We start from the raw sequence: 24340 nt of genomic DNA, 5'->3' as shown, positions 1-24340 counted from the left end.
CAGACTGGATTCACCCCTGATTATATGAGCTATATCAAAGTAATATTTACAAATTTTATATTGAGCTTTGTAAATTTTAGTCATACAGAGACAGAGTTGTTTGACTGATAATTGAAAGTTAATGAGTGACATCTCCTAAATACTGTAGTGCAGTTACCACCTATCTCAACAGATGGTCGTTGCTCCGCTGTAACTGGGTGTGGCTATTAGCTCCAGTCTTTGTGATTAGGATGCTATCTGCAATGAGGCACATTAACATAGGAAAGAGCCAAATTCCCCCCAAACGACTGAACAATTTCAGCGTCTGGCTCAGTGTGGTTGAGGTATGCTTGTTTTTCACTTGAGCTGAGAAATTTCTGTATCTCTTTTGTTGACTGTTGTGTCTTGATACTTAGAATGCTTTTCAGTTCTTTCTGGCATATATATCGTGTTACATTTTTCGACTTTCATTTTAAACATTTTTTTTTAAACAGTGAGTAAACGTGAACAAAAATATTCACGTGGGGTTCAAAAGTTAAAAGGTCAAAATGTACAGCAGTGGCAATGGCGCACCAATCCCTCTCAGTTTATCCAGGAAGTTTTATGAAGGCTCAGCTCAGGACTGCTCTTCATAGTTTAATATTTAAGTGGTGCTCATGTAGGTTGGAGGGACTGCTGGGTGCTGCCTCTGTTGCCCTGCGGGTGGCTTACAGAATGCTTGCCAATCAAACCAAAAGAGAGTTTTAAGGGAGGAGTGCTTTAAAGAGACACTGGACAAAATGGCTTGATTGAGACAGAGGCTGAATTGCTTTTCAGGTACATTTTTTTAAACTTTGATTCATGCAAACTACTCTTCCCAGAATATATTAAGAGCTTGAAATTAGCATAATCGGTCCTGTTTAATATCTTCCAATTTGTCAGGGATCTGTTCCAACCCCCGTGCAAGTTTATTTCACTGATCATTTAATCTGGCAATTAAATAGAGGAGCTATGATTGTCACTTGTCACTTGTTAAATGAACAACCCTTGATGTGTTGCAAATTAGCATTTTGCTATAAACACTTGTGCAAGGTTAAATTATACAGCACAAATGTAACTGTATGTCCCTGTCAAAAAGAAATATCAAATGCCTTCAAAGATCACGAATCCTCACACTCACACCTGTAACAACACAGAGATACTATTCAAAAACAGATATTTTACCTTTTAAAGAAAGTTAAAAATTGCATGGAAAGAGTAGGATAAAAACTCATTAGGTCATCAACATTAGGTGACCTATAGCTGTGTTAAAAAAAAACCTGAAGGTCGGGGGTTCTTTCTACCACTTTTGTTCTGGATATCTCAAGTCACCTAATCAAATGACCCAATTATTACACCGATTGTTGCAGAAGCCAACAGACTATAGAAGCTAGCTGCAAGTATGAAGAACACTCGGAGCTGCTGCTTGTCCACAGGCAAGGCAGGAAACTGCTAGGGGCCCCAGGCCAGTAGTGGGCCCCTGGTGGCTGACAAACCACAGCTTTGACTCATAATACAGATATTGCAATGAGAGTTGGAAACCTCCTTAAAGGGGCCCCATCTACTCTTGTATCGCTAAGCATTGCATGCATTATCCCTTTACAAACCTAAGTTTGGCAATAAAAGTCACAGAAGAAAAAAAAAAATTAAGAGGAATCATCCACCTGGTAATGAAAAAACAGAGGAATACAAAAAGAGGAAAATAGAAAGCAAGATGGTGGTTATGTGGTCAGATAATTATAACTGACTATACATAAAGTAATTGTGGGATGGTGCTAGTCGAGCCTGACATATACTGTAGGGGATATACTTGAACGGCATACGAATGACAATATGGCACTTGTTCTTTGACGCAGGTTGGATGGGCTCCATATGAACTTTTGTCTCTAGTGCCCAAACAGACTCTACAATCGATACTGAGAGCACTTAAGTAGTTTGAGTTTTCTACCAACCTGACAAGCCAATGCTCAAAGCTCAAAGCCAGACTGTTACCTTCTCCCTGTTTCTTTATCTTGAAATTCATGATTCCTGTCCAGATAAAATAATAATTCCCACAGAATTCATCTGCTACTTCAGCTTTGGTAGTGAATGCCTGTCACACTAGGACAGTGGTAAAGTCATGTCTTGTGCATGTGGATCCCTGCATGAAGGAGACCCTTGTTTAAGAAATATTAACACAAATTCAAATCTAGCTCATATCTCTTGTATCACTACAGTGAGTGCAGCAGGGCAGCCGTACAGTATATCTGCCTCTCTGCTTGGTGCTGTTCGCTCCTTGACATTTCTGTAGATGAAATATTCAGAGTGAATGTTCCCAACATGAAACATTCATAGCGAGTGTTGTTGAGGCAGTTTTTCCTCCCAGAAATCTCTTCCAGCTTTTTCAGTCTAACAAAGTTGGTACAGTATGTTCTTTCACAGCAGGTGCAGCAATAATTCATGGTAGAACATTGCCTTGGAAATTAATGAGCTTCGTTACTCATTCTGTTCATTTTGATTTTCTTTCACAGGCAGTTTATTTGCATTTAACCTTTCCACTAGAGAGCCATTATCACCTATTCATGCCTCAAGATTTATGGTGAATTAATATGTTTAATGTCTCCAAGAGCTAAATAGGCTTTGCTGCATTATTGGATGTAACAAAAGCACATTGCATTGTTGGGGTTGACTTGACTATCAGACTATCTACTATCACACTTCAGACACATCATTTAGAGGGCATGCCCATGCAGTCTTGACAGGCACACCACCAAGCAGTCACAGTAACATACTTTTCACTCACTGCTTACTCCCTAAAGTTATGAGAGATTCATCCCATTCAACACAGCATGTAGTACTACTACTTACACCTCGTGGCATACAACTTTTACAACCCCAACAGCCTCCCAGACTTTTTACACAGGCATCTCACTTTCTCTGAGGTTTTTCCCCTCCTTTCCTCTCCCAGCTCACACGCTCTATTATTCACCCTCTCCCTGAAGAACTGGTGTTATTAATTACAACAGAGGAGAAGAAGACAGAAAGGGGAGCAATGTAAAACTTCCGTTAGATTCATCTCTGTTAGTTCTGACCCACTTACAGCTAGAGAATGGCGCTGGCTGGCTGGTGTGCCTCCATGTGTGTGAGCTATTAGATAAAAAGCAGCTCTTTGTGGAATGTGAAGCTGCTGTGCATAGTCCCACGTTTATATTTTTGGACGTCTGTGTGTGTTTATTTTTCCTCAACTTGTTGTTGAGTGGTGTCCGTGTAAGTGACGACAAAGATTAACACCACAACATAGAGGAAGTACTCTGTTTACCCACCTCTAGGTGATGAGGAATTACGGCTCTCCATGGGGATATGACAAACACATTGTCGGCTATTGTCTCATTATCAGCAAAGTTTTAGAGTATCTCGTTGCATATGGAAAAGCATTCTATTCATGAAACAGAAGCTTAACATCCTATCATTTTCTTTCACCAACGCAAAGTCTTGCTGACCTGAGAATAAAGACGAGGATTAGGCGGTGGGCTTAGTTTAAGATTTGCCTATATTGTTGGATACTCTGAAAGGGTCAAAAGTTCAGAAACTTTGTGAAAGTGTTTGCAATATTACATTTGTTTGATCAGTTCTTAAAATATATTATTTTTAAGTTATATAAGAAGAATCACTGCAGGTTCCGTATGAACAACACAGTGGTACAAAAATGTGCACGGTGACTATTTTTTGCTAGGCATGCACTGCTGGCAATCAGCCCTTAGATATGCCAGTTCCCATGGCAACATGAGACAACAAACAGAGGGGGAAACAAGTTCTGCCCTCCATGGCTCAAATGGCCAGAATCATTAATTTAGGGGCAACAGGCTTGGAAGTAATGGCAGCTATTTAAACAACACAAACTACAAAGACAACCAAACGTGACATGTATACAGTCAACATGAAGAAGGATGGTTTGCAGGGCTTGTGTGTGTTTTCATTATTCTATCTATGCACGTTTTCCTTGATAAGATGACCGGTTTGTCTGAGATGTTACGAGGTTGGTGTTATGACAGAGTGAATTCATGAGGGGGCTGACCCAGACAGAGCTGCTTGGGCTGCAGCGTTGATCTGTTCAGCCTGTTTGGGAAGACAAGGGCCATCTGTTAACATGGCAGAGCCCCGATTCTGACGGCCTTCTAAGAGGAGTACAAAGGTAGCATGCGAAAAGAGAACAGAAATATGAAGTCACCTCACAAGCTTAAAAAGCAACACCTTACAAAAGGTAAACAACAACTGCAGAGGTTTCAAAATGTTTACAGGTTTCATATATATATTCCCTGCTGTTGACAGACTTTGAGCTTGTTCTGGCTGCTTCTTCTGATCTGAGATTTTCTTCTTCCTCTTTGTATTTCAGTTTTGATTCTTAGTATCATTATAACATAACCCCAGGGATTCAGGCGGCAATGTTTGAGTTGTAAACCAAAACAACCTTTGTTCAGCTAAACTTTTGTAGTTTGAAAGGCTGACACCGACAAGGATATATTTAATATTATGTCCCAACACCCAATAAAAATGTCAAAAGCTAGTAAGCTCAAAACATTGTTTCATTTCATGTCAAATACCGACTTCTGTATAACAAAGAAATCAACAATACGAACAACATATAAGTTCGACTACTTCACTACTTTAGTAAAGGTTTCTTCTTTTACTCAGTTAAGTGTTTGTAAATCCTGTCTCTTGGAAAAGACGTGTCGTGTTGAACACTCTTTAACTTGATTCTATGCTATTTTTTAGTGTTCAGTTGTTTAGCTGAGGGGTACTGAGACACACAGCTGATACCGATACACTGATTTCCTACAAATTTCATTTTAAACACAACATTTTGTAAAAAAAAAAAAAAAAAAAAAAAAAGACCCTAACATAAGTTATTGTTGATGATAAAAAAAATATGGCCTATCTATGAATTCTATTTGAATGTCTGTTTTTCCCTTTGTCATGATGCTTTCGATGTCTTCTGAATTGCCTTGTTGCTTGAATGTGCTATAGAAATAACAGTGAGTTGGCTTAATCTATGGCGTTGACATATTTTCAAAAGACTGATTTGGTAGCATGTTGTTAACAACGTCATTAGACACAAGAGGTGTAAAGAGAAAAAACAATCATTCGTTTCAGCCATTAAAGAATGCCACATCAGGGATGGCAAAATTCCTAGATAATTTATTAAATTAAATTAAATGTAATTAAATTAAATTTAATTGTTGCTGATTAGTCCAACATTTTTACAATTAACAGACAAGTGTGAACAGACAGTTTGTTTTTACATGTTTTGGAGAAAGTTCAAGTCTGATCACAAGTCTTTGTTAAACTTGACATCTTTTTATAGTCTTACATCATATCTTATAGTAAATGTAAAATGGACTTTTCTAGTCTTCTAACTACTCAAAGTGCTTTTACACCGCCTGTCACACCTACACATTCACACACTGATGGCAGAGGCTGCTATAACTAACCCCATTCATACACATTCATACGCAGACAACGAAGCAGTGGGAGCAATTCTGTATTAAGTGTCTTGCATTGGACATGTTGCTTCAGGAGCTGGGGATCGAACCCCCAACCCTCCGGACAAGAGACAACAGATTCTACCAACTGAGCCACAGTTGCCCCTAATGAAGAGATCTAAAGATAACCTGAATATTTACGAAGTCAACTAAATGACTTAACCATTGTCTTTGTGCATCGAGTTGTTTCCCGGGATTGGTGTTAAAATAAATTATTATTATTACAGCTACAACTGGATCACTCTCTTCATTGAGTGCATAGGGTTGTGTATTGTTCCCGTATTGGGCAAGTTACTTGTAAAAAGATGTGAGCTAAGCTACCAGCACTAAACTGAGGCTACCCCCCCCCCCCCCCATAAATAAATCAATAAAAATGTAGCAAGCAAAGCTACAATAACGCATTAAAAAAGCTTGCTATATTGAAACTTGACAATGAACCAATTTGATTCTGAGTGAATGCTACTATGATGGTATTTTAATCCAGACTGCTCTGTACTGAAAAAAGGAGCAACATATTCTTGTTCAAAGAAAGGGCCGTAACTTCATTGCCTTATAATATTGCAATCAATTCACCCCAGACCTTTTGGACTATTTTGCCCCATAGCCATCAGGCAAAGGCTTGAAAGTTAAAAAGGTAGGTTAATCATTGACTGAATTATTAATATGGTTTTATGGTTTACTTTTGGCCAGGATAAAATTGCTTTAACAGAACAGACATTATCTGATAATGCTACTTGTAGTGCCATTACTGTGTAATTCTACCATTTCTCTGCTTCTCTCCTCTTTCTCGCTCACCATTATCTCCTCTCCTTTCTTTATTGCTCTCTTCCTCCCAGCAACCACAGAGGGCTGCTCCAATGCAGTGCAAGCTCAAGATAAGACGCCACAAGCTCAAGACGAATCGATTCAGACCGCCCTCATACAAACACCTTTTCCTGTGAGTGTTAACCATTGCAGACATGCACGGCTGACACACCATGAGCAGATCTGTATTTTATGTGAGTTTTTTTGGTTTCTTGGAGCTTCTATAATTATCGCTGGGCAAAAAAATAAAAATACTGCACATATTTGTGCATTGCTACATGACTGCATCAACAAAGAGGTGTAACGTTCCATCTCACCTCTCAGAAAGCCATCCAGACTTACAGGATAGGCGATTTGAGGAAGAGAGCTCCTCCTTAATATTTTACAACCCAGTGCTCTCTAACACATCCGCACATAAACGGACGAACGGACACAACCACAAGAAAGGCTGCAGTCTAGCACTGTCGAGTGTACTTTCCAGGAATGTTCTCCGACTTCACAGACATCGCAAATGGATGTGTAAACGAAGACATAACCATTAGCACAAGAAACTTCAATAATCTAATGATTGGGGAGAGGTTACAAGCAGCTCCTACCTATCTTAACAAAACATGAACCAGATTAACAGAGAAATACAATTCAACCATGTAAAACAATACAAATCAGCCAGAGTAGTCAGTCAGTCCTCGGTTGACCTTTATGCTTGACAAGAGCCAACTGCTGTTGGCAAACCTGCTGTGGTCTCACCTAATAACAACTTGGGCTACCATGACCTTTGTACACAGTTCATCGTAGTTTAAGATAAATCCATACAGTGAGGCACAAATCTTAATTCAACATTATAATATGTTTAGTAAGTTTATCATTCTGATTCCTATCAGATACAAAAGACAGTATAAATAGATTGTTTTCTACAGAGGAAACTTTTCATGTTCTGTACATAGAACAATCGTTATAAAGACAATGCTGTGGAGAATGAAGCTAAGAGAACTAGCAACAAATCTAACACTAAATATTGTGTAAAGAGCTCTGGCTAGTAAGCATGCTAACACTATGCCATTTTCACATATGCCCTCCTAAAAATGATAGTAGTGGTAACGTGCACACAGTCTATGGGTGTGCACTTTTTGCACGCATAGACTGATAGACTGATAGAAGGGAATAAACGTCACCACCCCTCCCATTTGCTCGGTGTGATTTCTCCTGATTATCTCCTGCTGTGTTCTCACATCAGCTCACCCGGACTTTCTGCTGTAAATACTAGGGGGCTGGCAGGAGACACTCCAGGTAAAGTCCGAGTGTAAGATTGGGCTGTTTGCATTCACACTTGCAGCTCCTCCTGCAAACATTCAGGATTTCAGGAGGTTTGTGCAAGAGTAACAGCCCTATAAGAGGGTAAACCCAAGTACCATTTTGCCTGTGAGCCTCACAGATCTGCGATTATTGCTGTTAACTTCTAGCCTTGGTTCCAACCCTTACCCTAAGGCTGTTATAGGTTGTGGGCCAGTCTAATAGTTGGATTATTAATTGAAAGAGTATCCAATTTGTATAGTCATACATGCTTCCAAGAAATAGGAAATTCAATGACTAATGCTCTCCTCCTATGAAAAAGCACTATTTTATCCAAAGCAGCAGATAAGATTGCCATCAAGAAGAAATAAGAATGTTAAACACTGGGATTTGTATTTAAACTACTGAAACCAAAACAACACTTCCCCATCTCACCATGCCTGCATCTCTGTTTCCCTGCCATCCTAACCTGACCAGAGTCTTCTCCTTTAGTGGTAGTGGAGCTGCGGTGCAGTGCTGTTGACAGTGGATGGTTGCATATGGTGCAATAGAGCTGTGAAAAAACAAAGCCACGACAGAGAAAACAGGTAACAGCATGTCCAGAGGACTGCGAGCTGATGGGAGAGAGGCAGGGGGCGGGAACGCGGGATGGGGCCCTACCTCCCGTGATCATAGAACTTAGAACCCTAGCCACCATGGTGGGTAGTCGTGGTCGGTGGTGGTGTAGGATTTAAAGGGACACACAGAACATGCTGGAAACTCTGTACCTTTCAATGTGCCTTCAGAAAGGGCCCAACTCACCCCCGGAACCAATAAATCTAGAGGAACGAGACCAGGTTAGTCAGAGAGAAGCAGAAGACAGCAAGGAAGGAAAGATGGCTGCTAGTTTGAAACATGAGAGAGTCAAAGAAAGAGAAAGGGAAAGAGGGATGGAGTAAGGCCAGAAGGAAGCGATGAAAGATTAAGCTGGTTTATGTTCCTACGTTTTGTCTTTCCAGTGATTCTGAGTCCAGTTCTTTGGATGTACACGCTTTTTGTCTTGAATCAGTCGGGAAGTCATCGAATCTCAAATCAAAGTTCTCAAACCGAAACATTTGAAAGCTCCAGTGACTATTAACACCAGTGAGCTCGGAGCTGTCACTCGCTCTAAATTACCGTGCCGTTTTATCTTGCTGTTTTGTTATCAGTTCAAGCCATCTTCTCACCCTAAACAGTACTGAGTTGAAGAAAAAAAATCCTAGCAAAAAGAACAAAGCCAGAAAAAAAAGAAGACAAACTTTCAAGCAAAAATTCCCAAAAAGGGTTAACTTGGAAATATGGAAGGTTTGTGTGTGCTTTAAGGAAGAAAAGAAGGGTCTCTTGAGATAGAAAGTGTACATGTGTTAAATGTGCACTGGTCAGGAAGAGTTGCTTGATTTTTCATACACCCTGGAAGATGCCCCCTGGAAAAGGAAAATCAGTTTCCATCTGTATTTCTCAAGACTTGGACGGAAACATTCAGATTTCTAAATTAAATCATCATCCCATATAGACGGCCACAAGGAGATTTATTACAGCTTTAAGAAATCAATCGTGTCCACTGCTCCTTGTATACATTACAAAAAGATCATTTGGATAAAGTGGGTAAAAAAGCAAAAGTATGTATACCCACTAGATTTTCAAAAGTCTAACGCTAGCAGGTGCTAGCGCTTGTTTTTGCATAAGGAGGCAGTGGAAAGAAAAACCCAAACCAAGCAGTTTGTCACCAATTCCTATACAGCCGAAGGGGAGGGGCAACAGGCAGATAATAAACTAACTCCTTTTAATCTACACAAGTAGTGTGAAATCTAAGCTACAGGAAAACTAAGGGTAAACTATTTATTTTCTCCTAGCTTTTAATCTATCCCTGCCCCTGCGGCTGTACTAAACCACATGCAGAAGAGGGGAAGGGAGGGGGGTCGTTTTTCTTCTTTTTTTTTTTTTTCCGTTTCTGGCGATTTAGAGATCAACAACTCCCCCTCCCTCTAGCTCTGTATATCCACCACCATGCAAGCCCCGTCTCTCGGCACTCACTGGTCATGCTCAAAGGGGCCATCCCAAGCACGGCGTCTGTGGTAGACCAGGCAAGGTAGGGGAAGGAAAAGAAAGGAGCTAACACCAGCAGTCAGCTGTCCTCGCTCTGCAAACCAGCTGATCATGGAAGCCTTTCTTATCACCCAACTTGATCAATATGATGCAGGGGTTGAAGAAGGGCTTCCACAGTCTGTAGCAAGGTCTGTAGCGTCAGAACGGGTGACCACCGGACTGCAACAAAAACTAGCCGGAGGGCCTACAGGGGAAGGATTGTCGACGGAAAGGAAGGGTTCTACCGCAGAGTAGCAACTGTAGTTTGTACTAGCTCACTAATTGGGTTTCTCTGGATTCGGCCAAACCAAATCAAAAAAAGCAAAAACAAAAAAAGGCTCAGGCTCAAATCAAGCAGGACTCAGAAAGATGTGGAAAGACTACCGACCAGCCAGCTCCTTCTCCTTACTCCTTCTCTTTTTCTCCATGCGTTTCAGTCTCTTCTCCTCCCTGCGCTTGGCTTCCTCGGCCTCCTGGTGGCGCCGGCACTTGTGGAAGTTCTCCACCACAACACCGACGAACATGTTGAGTACGAAGAAAGCCACAATCAGCAGGAAGGAGATGAAGTAGAGCAGCATCCACGGGTTGTAGTTCATTATCGGCTGAAATAAACACAGAGCACAGAGGTTTTGTAGTTTTGGCAGTAATTATAGCAGCCTTTATCATTAATGTAAATCTTAGTGTTAATATCCTGTCATGAGCTTAAATCAAATCAAGTTTGTGTATATTTACCTGCTGGTCAACTCCTACAGCATCTAGACCGTCATACATGATATCCACCCAGCCATCTTTCGATGCCAAAACAAACAGAGACATCAAGGCCTGAGACAGGAAAGAAGGGAGAACAGAATTCAATATTTACATTAAAGCCAGGTGAACACTTCAATTTCAGCCTGTCTAGGCCAAATTGCTTCGTCAGCCTTTTTGCATGCATGCAGTGAAAACTGAGGCACGGAGTTTGATCGTGGCCCAATCAGCCGCAAACGACCGGTCAGATGATTTTCTGGCATGTTTGATATTTTTGTCGTACGACTGCACACACGCGCAACATGAGAACAGAGCCACAAGCCGATTCGCCCCCACTTCGGAACATATTGGAAAATCTGTGTGTATATTGGGCCTATGTGTGTCCCAATAACAGAATGTAAACCAGAATTTCCCTCAGAGATGAATTAAGTATGTAAAAAAAGAAGAATTTGTGACAGACAGTGTCCAAAATCACCATGGCATCAGCAGGAATGCTTGTTAAATCTGTCTACCCCTTCCGATCATGAAAGAAATGTTGGCAGGATATATCTGCTGACCTTCCGCTCACAGGGCATATTTGTCATGATTTTTGCCAGTCACGATGCTGCTTGTTGCTAGTGTTTATGTATGCTACAGATTGTGTGTGTGTGTGTGTATGTGAGAGGGAGGGCCGGTGTTTGTATTTAGTGCAACTGAAATACACAAAGATCTTCAACTGCACTCATTAGGAGTTTTCAATTGACAATTGTGAATACTCTGTCCTGATGTGTGTGATCGTTCCCGACAGAGAGCACGTGAATCTTGAGCTTTGATCATGCATCGTAAATGATTTAGTTGTACACAGGGCTTAAAAGGCATTCCATAAAATACTTCATCATCTGAACTTAGTATTTTGAAGCATCACCTGTCCGAGGTTGTCAAAGTTGTACTTGTGTCTGACCCATCTATGGCTGTTGAGTAAGCAGTCTGACTTGTTGGTTATGTTCCCCACATCTTCCCCTTGACAAACAAAGAATTTCCCCTTGAAGAGCTGCAGAGAAAACAGACACACAAATGTTTCAAGGTTAGTATCATAGTATAGTATGGTACATAGCATCGTATGGTGTTGGCCATATTGGCACACCTCTCCCATGTCTACGTAAATAAACATGACTATATTTGCGACTGACATTAATGCAATATCATAAAATGAGCTGCTGGCAAGGTCTACCTGTTTGTCATTTCATGTTGTGATCAACTGAACACAGCAGCATATTTCTACAGGTATACATACATCTCATCATTTTCAAAAATATATATTTTTTAACTTTGTACAGAGGTTTCACAGTTGGGCAACTCATGTTTGTATAGTTTAAAGTATTTATTGAAGCAGAACATAGTTTGTGTCTAGGCGCCGACCTCATCACTCCTCACAGTTTTAATTTACATGCAGACATTTGAGGAGTGATGGGATGATATCTTAACCCCCCCAGCCCGACCAAGAGTGAAGTGCTGGTGCAGGTCAGAGCTGACAATGACAGTTAATTGGAAGGAGATGTTGTCAGATGATTGTTGAGAATGATGCCAAGTTTGAAATCAGTACAGCTCGAGTTGACTGCCTGAACAAGCTTGCAGGCGTCGCCTCATTCCTTTATACCAAGAGCCATTCTTTCATTGAGAACAGTGCAGTGTTTTTTAGAGGCAGAACATCCTTCTTTTTAGCACAAGTGAGCCCAGTTACAAGTTAACTACCCCTGAGGTACCACTGCTGCTCATACAGGGAACAGTCGCCTCCAATGATGGAAAATATAGCACAAAAACTTCCTGCGGCATTTCGTTTTTTGCCCTTCATGTTGACAAAGTCAGAGGAGTTTCTGTTTCCTACACAGTTCTTATACTAAGCTGACCAGTTTCTGGCTTTAGCATTATATACTTACTTTACAGGCCTGATAAATGTATCAAGCTTCTCACATAATTGTCTACCAAAAAGCAGAGCTGTATATATCCCCAAATTAAGTACAATGATTAGAATTTTGATTTTGACCTGGTCTGACCTGACGATACCCATTTTTTGCCGATACCAATTTTCTGTCTTTAAAGCTTTATGATTAACAGCAAAACAAATGATTAGAGATTAATTGAATGTTCATAATAAAGTACTCACTGTTAAGTGGCTGTTTGTTAGGATAAATCTTCAAAGCTGCACCAGGTGAGTGTCAACCCTTGATTACCTGCATTCTCCTTTATTTGTATGCAATTATTGTTTTTATGTACCGTATGTAAAGTAAAAACAAAAAAGGTATTCAATTATTTTCTTAAATGATACATGGATTGCTTTCTCTGAATTTTCACATTCTAGAAAGACTGAAACAGACATTCACTCTTTAGCCCGAGGATTTGAATCGATCTCATTTATAAATCAAATTATAGAAACAGTGAAGTTTACTGCTTTACTCTCAAGTCTCCCTGACTCCTGAAGAAATGATCCCTTACAGACTGCCTCGGTGAAAGGCATTGGCTGATGCAAAGATTTTCAATCCTGTTTACTGTATATGACTCTATTACAGGGGTGACCACAATTTGTCGAATCTTGAGGACAGCCCTGCTCAGCCCTGACCTCACCAGTCATTTCAAATGATACATCACAGTAAAACAATAATGGAGTGTATATTTCCCCCAAAACAAGGCCAGATAAGCATCCCAATAAGCTGTGTTTGTATCAAAGGTTCAGGTTTTAAAGGCACTTACTGGTAAAAGTAGTGCCATGAAACTAAAGAAAAAAATACAGCAATGGCTGCATTATAAATATATATCACAACAAATGTGTAGGTCAGCGATCGACTGTGATTGTGCTGGCAACATTTCCAACATTTGTACTCTGGAGGGTAATGCATGAATCCTGTGGAATTCTCTTTAAGAGCTACAGGTCCTCTTTCTAGTCCATCATGGTATCAGCACAGCCATTAACCCTTCATGACACCATTTTACTCAGACAGATGGTTTGAGGACATAAACATGCATGGCAGAGAGACTGAGATGTGCCACGCCCACAGAGCTGGTGGGAATAGATTGGTCCTTGGGCTGATAGCCATGAAATCTCTTTTCAGACCATAAAAGAATTTAAAGCGTAGTGCATGAGTTATAGTGCATGATTTGTTCTTAGATGTCCTTGTGTATGCTTTACATAAACAAGTGAGGAGAAGGTGAAACTGTATGTCTGGTTATCTTCGCTTGGCACTTAGCACCTTTTAGTTTTCTCATTATTTCAGCTTTCCCCTTCTCTGCCCTCACCTGTACTCCCAGGATGCCAAAGATAATGAAGAAGGCGCAGCAGATGACCACAATGTTACCGATGGGCTTCAGTGATGACATCAGGGTCTCGACCACCAGCTTCAGCCCTGGGGCTCTGCTAATCACACTGGAAGACAACAATACAATAGGATATTAGTGTACTGCCTGTATGTGTGTGTTTGAGTGTGTGTGTTTGTGCAGATGACCCTTAGGGCACTTACAGCACAGCTCACACCAGATGGAGCAGTAATGCCTGCAGCACTTCAATCTGCAACCACAACACACCCTCAGGCCCTAACACAAACACACACACACACACACACACACACACACACACACACACACACACACACACACACACACACACACACACTTGCTTTTTTCCTGATTACTCCAGATTGACCACAGTCAGAAAGCTTTATTCTCATTCACACTTTTCAGAGCTTTTCAAATTAAAACACTTGGCTTACAGACAAATGAAATCCTCTTTCATTCACTTTTCTGCTTTATTTCATATCTTCAGTCAAGTAAACAGACACACATCTAATCAAGCCAGCAAAGTGTGGCGACTCATAATTAGCACCAGCATGGCACCCAGCACTGCACTGCAGCTGAGCTTCTTCAGCAGGGTAGGACAGAAACACATATGAAGTTCATAAAAGCTGCCAATGCACGCATACACACACTCACTGCATGCACAACTTACAAAGAGGGCTGACGTACATGCACACAAATGCAACACACACACACACACAACACACCAAAGTCATGTATCATCTTTTGTATCCATTACACAAAAAAGGCTTAAAACAGCCAAACAGGCATGGAGACAGTCGAGGCGCTAATCTGCTCTGCTTATGTCGATTAGTCTTTGTCTACATTGTATGTTTCCTGCTGAAGAGACAGCTGAGGGAAGGAAAAGTCAATATCACATTAAGAGGAGACATGAGATAATAAAAGGCCAGGACTGACGGAGGCCACTGATCAATAGCCCTGATCAGAGAAAAACGAGTGTATGGCTACACCTCATTACTCCGCAGCTGACTGCCTCTCTTGACAATCTTGCTGGGGAAAAATCATGTTGGGATGCAGTACCACTGCCAAGCTAGAGAGGGCACTATTGTTCAAGGGCTTAGTCTGCATGTGTATTCTTTTAAGATCAATGCAGGTATGCCGGCAAGAGAACACTTTTTCATTACATTGTTCAGCACAGGTAGGGATCTAAACCCAGTTTAGTTGATTTTAGTCTTAAGAAGAATTAACTCTTCAACTGAAGGGCTTATGGCACAACTTTTTAACTTGAAGAGAAATAATAGATGCATGAAGAGCGTTGTCCCCCCCGCTCAATATTAAACTTATTATGATGGTGAGTCCATTTTCAATTAGTATTTCATTGGAATATCTATAGCCTATAAAAAAGTTACTTAGAGAACATTCAACCCCCCCCCCCCCCCCCCCCAAAAAAAACCCTCGACTTATTGTGGACATTTGATCATATCCTCCTTCAGAGCTCCGCTCTTACAAATATTCTGAAGTGAAAAGGCTTATTAAGGCGGAGAGAGGGGGGGAGAAGGGCCTCTTTTTATGAGTCAATAGATTCTGATAATGTGGTATATGAAGGACACACGCTGCAAAGGGCTTCTCTCCGTTAATGTCTATTTGCATTTGACAGGAACAAAGGATGCGAAGAAGCTGAATGAAGCTGAGCCAGGGAGAGAAATGTTAGCGCAGGCTTCTTCTAAACTGCCTCTCTACATAAGTTCACAGCCGATTACAGCATGTCCTTGTTTTTGTGTGCTACACAAAGGAGCGGAGGTATTCTGCTGCGATACGCAACACCTGCACATGCACCACCCATCTCTCTCATCCACCAGCATATTCTTCATACTTGGGGAAAGAGAACAACAAGTCGGACAGGCGCCTGTGAGAACACTGGGAGTAATTAAGAGACGCAGGGAGAAGAGAAATAGGTGAGTGAGGGAGAAGATAAACATGCAAGGACACAAAGAGAATAAAAAAATAAGGGAAGCAGCTACTTTCTTTAGTTTGTTGTTTTAACTTGTATGTGTTTTTTTTTCCCCCTCCTGCTATCCTCTTTTTCAAGCTACAGCTGCCTTCGTCTTCAGCTGTCAAACTTACTGTGAATGTACCTGGAGCTAAATGTGTGAACTGTAAGCCACACAAACATAATCCAAATGCTTTGGAAAATGGTAATTATGGGCTAATGTAATTGGCGGCTATCAGGACTGTCACTAACAAGGCATGAGGGAAATAAAAAATGAAAACACAAGTGTTAAGGCACAGAAACAACCCAATGGAAGCCTGGGGATAATTACATCATCATCAAGTGACGGATGAGCTCAAAGGCAGAGCTGACAGGGACAACCGCATGGGGGATTTATTAGTAAACAAAGCAGTTGGCCAGCATGACCTCACAAACACCACAAAGCTGTGTAAGTCAGTCTACCTCCAGTGAAGTCAGGGAGTGTGGCAGGAACAATTAATCGACACACTGTGGTTGAGGCAGGTTTTTTAGGTTGTTGATGAAGTGTAGGTGGTATTGAGTGACATAAAAGTGTCACATGGTGAAACAGGGTTCAAACCTCTGGGCCATCCCTAAGGCCAAACCTCAGGTCAGGTAGTGGGCTTGATAAATGACCGCAGGGGTCTGTGTGTGTGTGTGTGTGTGTGTGTGTGTGTGTGTGTGTGTGTGTGTGTCCAGTTAAACAAAGCTGATGCATCACTGTGTCCCACACACAGACAAACACACTCGTACTCGTGCACCCCCTGTTGACCGCCGCCTCTTGTGCGTTCTAATCCCATCGTTTATATCTCTAATGAGAGCGAACACAAACAGACACTTGCCTACAAACACAGTCGGACTACAAAGTCACCTGCCTGCTGCAATAACATTCAGACAGACACGCAGCGAGAAGCGTAAGAACATGATGATGGTGCTCCCTGTGTGAACCTTGTGTGTGCTGCGCTGCCAGAGGGGAAAACTGAGACAAGCTGATATAATAATAACAAGCTGATATTGAAACTAACACAGATGCTTTCTGGGTTACAAAGCTGTGCCAGCCGTATGGTATGTTGGACGAGAAAGTATTGCTTTCATAACGTTTTTTTATTTGAAAATCAGCTTTTTTTTTAACAACACACCATACAGACTTGTCGAAAAGAGATATACGGCGTTTCTGTAACTTTGTTTGTTGCATTGGTCTCCTAACAACTTCTTTTTCCTCCAAGATTAGATGAAACTAATAAACCAATGACTGAAACTTAAATGACTTATGGGGGAACTTGTATAGAAGTACAGTCATTCTTAATTGATTCTGAAAGATCATTATTTAACTTGGTCATGATTTTCAGAATAATTCTAATATTCAATAATTTATTTGAAAAAAAATAAGTTTGCTGTTTGCCAGCTGTCAATAAACGACAAAAGAAGAAGAACGCAGGAGTGTGGTTACACAACTCCAGCGTCAAACACAAGATAGAAGGGGGAACATATCAAAGAATAGAATGAAAAAAGGATTTCAAATCTTAAAGCTCTTAATGGTCAGGCACCATCTTACCTTAAAGAGCTAATAGTGCATTGTTACCCTTCGAGAACATTACGCTCCCAGAATGCAGGTCTGATCGTGGCACCTACAGTCTCTAAATGTACTATGGGAGGTAGAGCCCCTTGTCAACAGGCAAGGCAGACAACTGCTTGGGGTCCCAGACCAGAAGGGGGACTCTAGAATCGCTGCTGCCTCTCCTATCAGTCAGGGTCCAGGAGGCAGACACACTCTGTACCTTTAAGAATAGACTTTCCTTTTTGATAAATCTTATAGTTAGGGCTGTTGCAGGTATGGACCAGCTCCTAGTGATGCAGCTATAGGCTTAGACTGCCAGGGGCACCTTGAGCTCCTATCTCTCCCCCCCTCTCCCCCCCCCCTCTCTCTCTGGGCATTCACATCATATCCCTGCACGTCACTATCTGTAAATCTTCATGTGCCATGTAAGTTACTAACCACAGTTTTTCCTAGGATCTCCTGAGCTCTCGTCTAATAGTATGTGAGAATCTAAACAGCAGCACGTTAATAGCTACAGCCTTTAAAAAATATTTTACACTATTACTTTCCTGCAACTCATCTGCACCCTCAGGAAAGGAGAGAGCCAATCTACAGAGCAGCCCATCGCTCTTTTTTTCCTTTTATTTTTCCATCCTCTCCATTTTCTCCCTCACTCACGCTCATCATAAAGTCTTCCTAATCCCATTTGTCAATCTGCCATTTTGCATTTCTCACAAAGTAAAGACCTCCCTACACAGAGAAATTGCCCTTTGCTCGAGCTAATTCTTTCACAAAACTTGAAATTTGTCAGATTTTCTGCTGCCATTGCTACATATACTCTAATCTGACTTAAAATCGTTCCTTCTCAACGCTAATTCAGTTTCAGACACGCCTCTCTCTCTGGGCAATAAGAAGTGAGCAAACAGCTGAATGATTCGCCAGCATCTAGACTCAGATACTCTTTTCAAGTGCTCAGGCTGTAGATGTTGCACAACATGTTATAAGAGAACAGCTGCATGACAGCAAAGTGCTCTTTGTCAAATACACTTCATTTTGCAAACCATCAGAATACCTTTTTATTTTTTAAAAGGCACTGAAGTTGTGCAGAGTTTTTGGACGAACTTGAAGTACCTAGTGGTGTTTCTTTAGTAGTTTAAAAGACCCCTCTCCAAAAGCATCATACATAGTCTTTACTACCCAACATGACTTGTTTGATGGAAGTGCAGTGAGGAGGGATTTACTTCACTTCATGTTCTAAGTCATGTTAGTTTAAATAATCGATAAAGTTAGAGGAAATTCTTCCTTAAAGAAAAAAGAAAACTTAAAAAAAAAGAAGAAAAATAATGAATTGAACTCAGGGCTCGAATTAAATTGTTGCCTCATAGTGGGTTCAAGCTAAAAGTAGTCCTGTAATGCCCACACGAGGTGCAATATTTACACTCCTGTGATGTCTAGATTCAATATGAATGTCACAAAAGCATAATGGGGGGACCGGGGGATTCCACCTCTGTATCACCACTGAGGTAATAACAGAGCCGTTACAGATGGGAGTGGCAGAGCCAGCAGGACAGAACAGCGCTGAGAGTTTGTGGATGTCTGAGTGTGTGTGTGTGTGTACTGTGTACTGTATACAGCTCCTGCTGTTTCTCTACACGTCGTGCTTCCGCAACGCCATAATGCAATGTGAACTCACAGACTGGGACACCAGTATTAGGCCATTGTGGGATCAATATGAAAGAACAAAAACAGGCAATGATGCGTAATCGCTATATGAAAACAGCCATACTCTGTGTTCACGAGATGTTATAACTACAGTCGTTTTCACATATGCACTCCTGATGAACGTCTAGATAATTTCAGGAGATTCTCCTGACCTCGTTGTTCACATATGCTCCTCACAGCTGGAGACTATCCCTGTCAGACCGGAGGGGGGACGGGGGGGTCTCCTGAGGTAAGAGGTGAGGTAAAAAAAAAAAGACGCGGAAGTGGTGGACAAGTCAACCACACGACGCTATAATTAGAATATCTGCCTTTATATTAACGCTACATGTAGTCCATCGGAATGACATCATCAACAAAAGAGCGGAGAACAACAGACTGACAAACAGAGAGCGTAATGCCGTCGTTTAATTACGTGTGTGGAGATTGAAGCGGCTGCATGCAGTCTATGCACCGTGCAGCAGTCACAATATATATTTGTCACTCCCCTCTCCCATTGGCTAGAGGTGAAATCTCCGGAGAATATCCTGCTGCTCACTCGGACTCACTGCGGTAAAAATACTAAGCGGAAACTCCAGAGGAAGTCTGAGCGAAAAATGTGGCTGTTTGCGTTCACACATACAGATCCTCAGGCAGATATCAAGATTTTTCTGCAAGTGTGAAAGCCCTATAGGCGGCTTATGGGAATGCCAATGCTCCGGCACTTGCACTGCAACAGCAGGGAATGAGCTCGGTGTAGTGAATATGGCAGGTGCAGCAGACACACTCTAGAGCTTCAGTAGTACCTCGACCTATACACTTGACACCTGGCATGAACATTTCCCCCTCACTTGCTTCTTTTTCCTGAGTGTTAGTCTCTCCCACCGTGCGAGAGGCACAAGGAAACATACAAGAGACACATCCTTCCCTCTAGTGTGAAGTGAGGGTTATGAGAAATGATTGAGGCAGCTGATCGCAGCTGGATAAGCTGTCAGCTTCAACAGCTGCAGACATTTTGGATGGTGCAAACAAATAGAACAGTCCTTTAAAATACGTTACTTTCTAAAAATCTTTTTATAATTTCAAAATGTTTTAAAGCTGTTTGTAAACACTTTGTAAATTGTTAAATAAAGTGCAATGTAAATAAAGTTTCTCATTGTTATAATGAAAAACATTCTACACTATCCCCACTATCCAAGACTGTAACAGTCACTTGCAATCGCTATTGATTTTTCTTCAGTTAAGTTCCAATGGCATAGGTCAAAGTGTCACAAAGAATATAAGAGCACAACCTTTGAAACCTTTGACTCAGGGTTCATCTGCTGTTTGACAGTATGATTAATGTTCATACCATACTGCAAATGCATAAAGAAATCCTGTTCAGAACATACAGATTACACAAAAACAACAGTATGCACTCAGAGACAAAAGTAGTCATTGGTTTGACACCAAGCGTTACTGCTGTGCTCATGAAGTCGGTATGGCAATATACCGTCAAGTGCTCCTGGCAAATACATGTATCGATGCAGGTGTTACAGAATCAATATGACTGAAAAGCTGTGATGAGACTTTTGAAAGACAATGGACCTAATGGTGCAGTTCACAATAACATCAGTGTTTGTCTGCTGTTATTCTCAACAATAAAGAACAGCTGTTGTAGTGAACTCTGTGTAGAACATGGTCATTATCCAAAATCAATGTACATCACAATACTGTATGTATCGTATCTTAGCCTCTGAATCGTGATACATATCGGCAAACCCAATCTGAGGCTAAACCTAAAGGAACTGAAGCAGTGCACACACAACACTTGCTCCTTTCTTTATCTCTTTCTCTCTCTCTCTCTCTCAACACACAAACACACTAATTGGGGATGCAAATACAAATACACTCTCCAAATTGCTTCTTTCTGCCTTAATTCTTCATAAATAAACATAATTGAGCAATTTTATACACACTGAGAATAACACGCATGAATCAACAATAAAATAAATTCCTACAAACACTCGCAAACACACACACACACAAACTTCTCAAAAGATAAACATGGAGCATGTCAGGGCTGAAAAAAGCTTACTTTGGTTTCAAAAAGTTTAGCAATGGTCTAGAAAATGACGACAATTTAAATATTAATATTTCTACTTAGTTGCTAATTGGGTCATTTCCTTTAAATCATGCCCACAAAGTATGTCAAGTCATCTATTTGTAATAGATTGCGGATGGAAGGTGTACGACGTGGTTGATGATTCCTCCTCACAGTTTAAAGGGGAAGGTGTCTGATATCTCAGTGTGCTTGGTTTTCCATTAACAGCATTTCAGGATCCTTGTAACAGGCACTTACCGTAGTGGCCTCAGGGTCCTTAGGAGCCTCAGCACTCTGAGCATGCCCAGGATCTTGGTACCAGAGTTGGAGATGAGAGACACCAGGATGTCAATAACGGAAATCATCACCAACATCCCATCCAGAATGTTCCAGCTGCTCCTCAGGTAGGACTTGTCCCCGAAACACCAGCCCAAAGCTACAATCTAGACACATAGAAGACACAAAGGAGAAAGAATACTAGTGAGTGTATGATAATGAATCTGAAAGCACAAAGGGCAAACTGGACCAACTTTGTTTCAATTCACCTAAAATAAATATTTAGAAGCAAGAGGAATGAATCAGATATTATGTATTGTTTTTGTTTGTGCATTTGTAGATCTGTTTGTTATTCATTAGGAATTGATGCTTAACATCCTTTGTGCACAGCCTATTGACTTTTCAGAGCCATTGTTTACTTGAAGCTTGGAATTCAAATGCTGCAAGCGCTCCCAAACCTCATATCGAATACTACAGCCTCCCATTGAATTCTGCCCAGAAAACAATTTGCAATTCTAAAAATAATAGAAAGTAGCTCAAACTTTTTTCTATCAGGCCACACTCCATGAATATACAAACCTCAACTTTAACTGCAGAGATGAAAGAGCAATAGAGAGCGAGATGGATAGATTATGTACATTAGTGGATGCTAATCAACACATAAGGGGTGAAACTGTATATGAATAATGTGGCAGGGGAACGATCAAAGGGGCTGATCAAACTTTATGAAAAACAGCCAGACAGCCTCCTCGAGACTCGTCTCACTCTCTTGCCTTTGAATTAAACAGGAATAAATTACATTTTATTGTCAGGCCTATAATTTTGAGGTAATAACACCGAGGCGTGTGATTGGCAGAGAACAAACAAGCAAAGAAATCTACAGAGCGCAGAGCAGAGTGCGGCACTTGTCATACTTTTGGCTGCACATATTCGTAACCTACAGTGTGTGTTAAATTCCTGCATGCAAGGCTGCAGTTGTTGTAGGGCTGAGCAAGAGCTGCTTAATAGTAGGGATGATACTTATCATGATAAGATACATATTGTGAAACTTTGCAGTACTCTAGGCAATTTAATCAAAATGTAAAAGTGGAGCTGTGAATTCAACTTGCTGCGTAAAAGACCATATTCCCACGATGCTGTGACGGCATGCATTAATGTCATCATGTTATGTTACAGGTTTTAAGTTGTGTAAATGTTTCAAATCTGAGTTACTGCTTTCATTTCAAAACTTCCTGATTAATAAAAACTACACAGACAATGGATACTGAAAATCCGGAGAGACATTGGGCGATAATTTGATTCAGCTACCCTTGGAACACAGCTAACATCATTCAGCAACTTCCTTAATTTTTACATTTGAGAATCACGGAAACTATTGGAAAGGCTCCTATTGCTCTTAGATCAGTGGTTCTCAACTGGTCTCAAAGGTAAATGGACTTGAGCTTGCGTAGTGTTTTTCTAGTCTTCTCGCTACACAAAGTGCTTTTACACCGCAGGTCACACCTACCCATTCACACACTGGTGGCAGTGGTGCCATGTAAAGTGTCCATCAGAAGAAATTAATCCAATTCAGACACACATCATACTCTGACGAAGCAGCAGGACTGTGAAACGACCAACTCTACCAGCTGAGCCACAGCCACCTCAGGACACACCACCTAATCATTCATGAGAAATTGCGACTAAAATTACTAATATTGATAATGAGATTTTTTAAATGAAAAAAAGGACAGTTTGGACCTCAGATGGTACAAAGCATGACAGAACAAAGACCCACCTGACCCGTCCTGACCCACCAGTTGAGAACCACTTTCCTAGATAATTTTTTTATCTTAAACACATTTATAAAAGCTCGAGATAAAACAGACTGGATCAATCAGAAGCTTACAACGTAAACTTAACGGTGTAGTTCTCCCTTCAAGCTACTATTTTATATTATTACTCTTTCTTAAAGTACTACAAATTCAGTCTAAATATGTCTTATTAGCTAAATGTATTCACAGTATCAAATGCAAAAAATACACCGCTTATATTATCATTAAATGTTTTGCACTTCTGGTTCAGGCATGTAAGAATTATACAGTATAACTCTTAATGACTACAAATCTGATGAATATATTAATTAAACTATACAGAATGATAGTTAATGCAGGGTCAAGGACAATGATTGAGGTTGTCAGATTAAACAAAACTTAATCAGTAGTGGCCACAAACTCCAACTAGTATAGACATTACAAGGACAAGATGTACATGGAAATTAAAAGATGGAAATATAGAGGTAAACGTCAGTGACATTAATATGGATTATGATAGAATAATATATATATACAGTATATATCAGTTTTGATGGCCGGACTTGATCTGCAGTGCCTTCTGTCTTTGCAGTATTGAAATGGTAATGAGGTTCTGTCTTAATTGTCATGAATTCTCACGTTTCCCATGTTTTGTAATAACCAAGCATCACTTGTTTTATTTGCACTTCAGTTAAAGTGATAAATACTAAATGAAATGATAAAAAAAAGGTGCTTTTCGTAAATGTACTGAAGGAGTGTGTCTCTGCGTGTGCAGGTCCTTCGCTCCTGAGCCCACGCATCACACTTGGACCAAAAATAGAGACAAAGGCTTTCAATGAGTGACACCCATGAACTTTTCTCCCCTCTGCCTCTGCGTGCTCCTGTTCATGCCTGGGTACACCTTCATTGAAAGCTGGTCCATTTGAATACGGTCGAGACAATCTTCCAGGCTCTAATGAAACAGCCCTGTGAGTGTGTGTTCCATGTGGTGTGTGTTCACTCTCTGTTTGAGTCTCAATCTCTGCTTCCCAATCCTCTGACTTACTTTTGTCTTTACTCGGTTTATTCTGTATTTGTATGATAACACAACATTGAGTCTTCAAGCACACTGTATAGCCTCTGCAGAAACTGTGTTGCAAAACGTCTTCATTGTACGTGTACAAAGATGAGTCATCTGTTTCCGAAGACAGCAATAACAGA

At 40.8% G+C, this 24340-nt stretch overlaps 1 protein-coding gene across 13 annotated transcripts in view; it reads right to left on the bottom strand.

Moving 5' to 3' along the window:
* Positions 1–24340, bottom strand: part of cacna1g (calcium channel, voltage-dependent, T type, alpha 1G subunit) — a 165655-nt gene that overhangs the window by 33079 nt on the left and 108236 nt on the right. For 9 of the 13 annotated variants that reach the window (XR_009665915.1, XM_061028047.1, XM_061028045.1 and 6 more), the window contains 6 exons: positions 21330–21514; positions 13731–13857; positions 11365–11490; positions 10446–10535; positions 10123–10315; positions 8378–8428 (listed from right to left, as the gene is read on the bottom strand). Coding sequence is in view for 12 of the 13 variants with exons in the window: in XM_061028047.1 (XP_060884030.1) it covers positions 8378–8428; positions 10123–10315; positions 10446–10535; positions 11365–11490; positions 13731–13857; positions 21330–21514 (772 nt within the window). In the remaining variant the exon portion in view is untranslated. Of the gene's footprint in view, positions 1–8377; positions 8429–10101; positions 10316–10445; positions 10536–11364; positions 11491–13730; positions 13858–21329; positions 21515–24340 lie in introns of all 13 variants that reach the window. The other 4 variants (XM_061028049.1, XM_061028041.1, XM_061028040.1 and 1 more) reach the window with 2 other exon arrangements.

Source organism: Labrus mixtus, chromosome 21 (genome assembly GCF_963584025.1).
Source record: "Labrus mixtus chromosome 21, fLabMix1.1, whole genome shotgun sequence".
NCBI lineage: Eukaryota > Metazoa > Chordata > Actinopteri > Labriformes > Labridae > Labrus > Labrus mixtus.
Note: the sequence above shows the minus strand (reverse complement) of the source record. Positions and strands in the feature narration are given on the sequence as shown.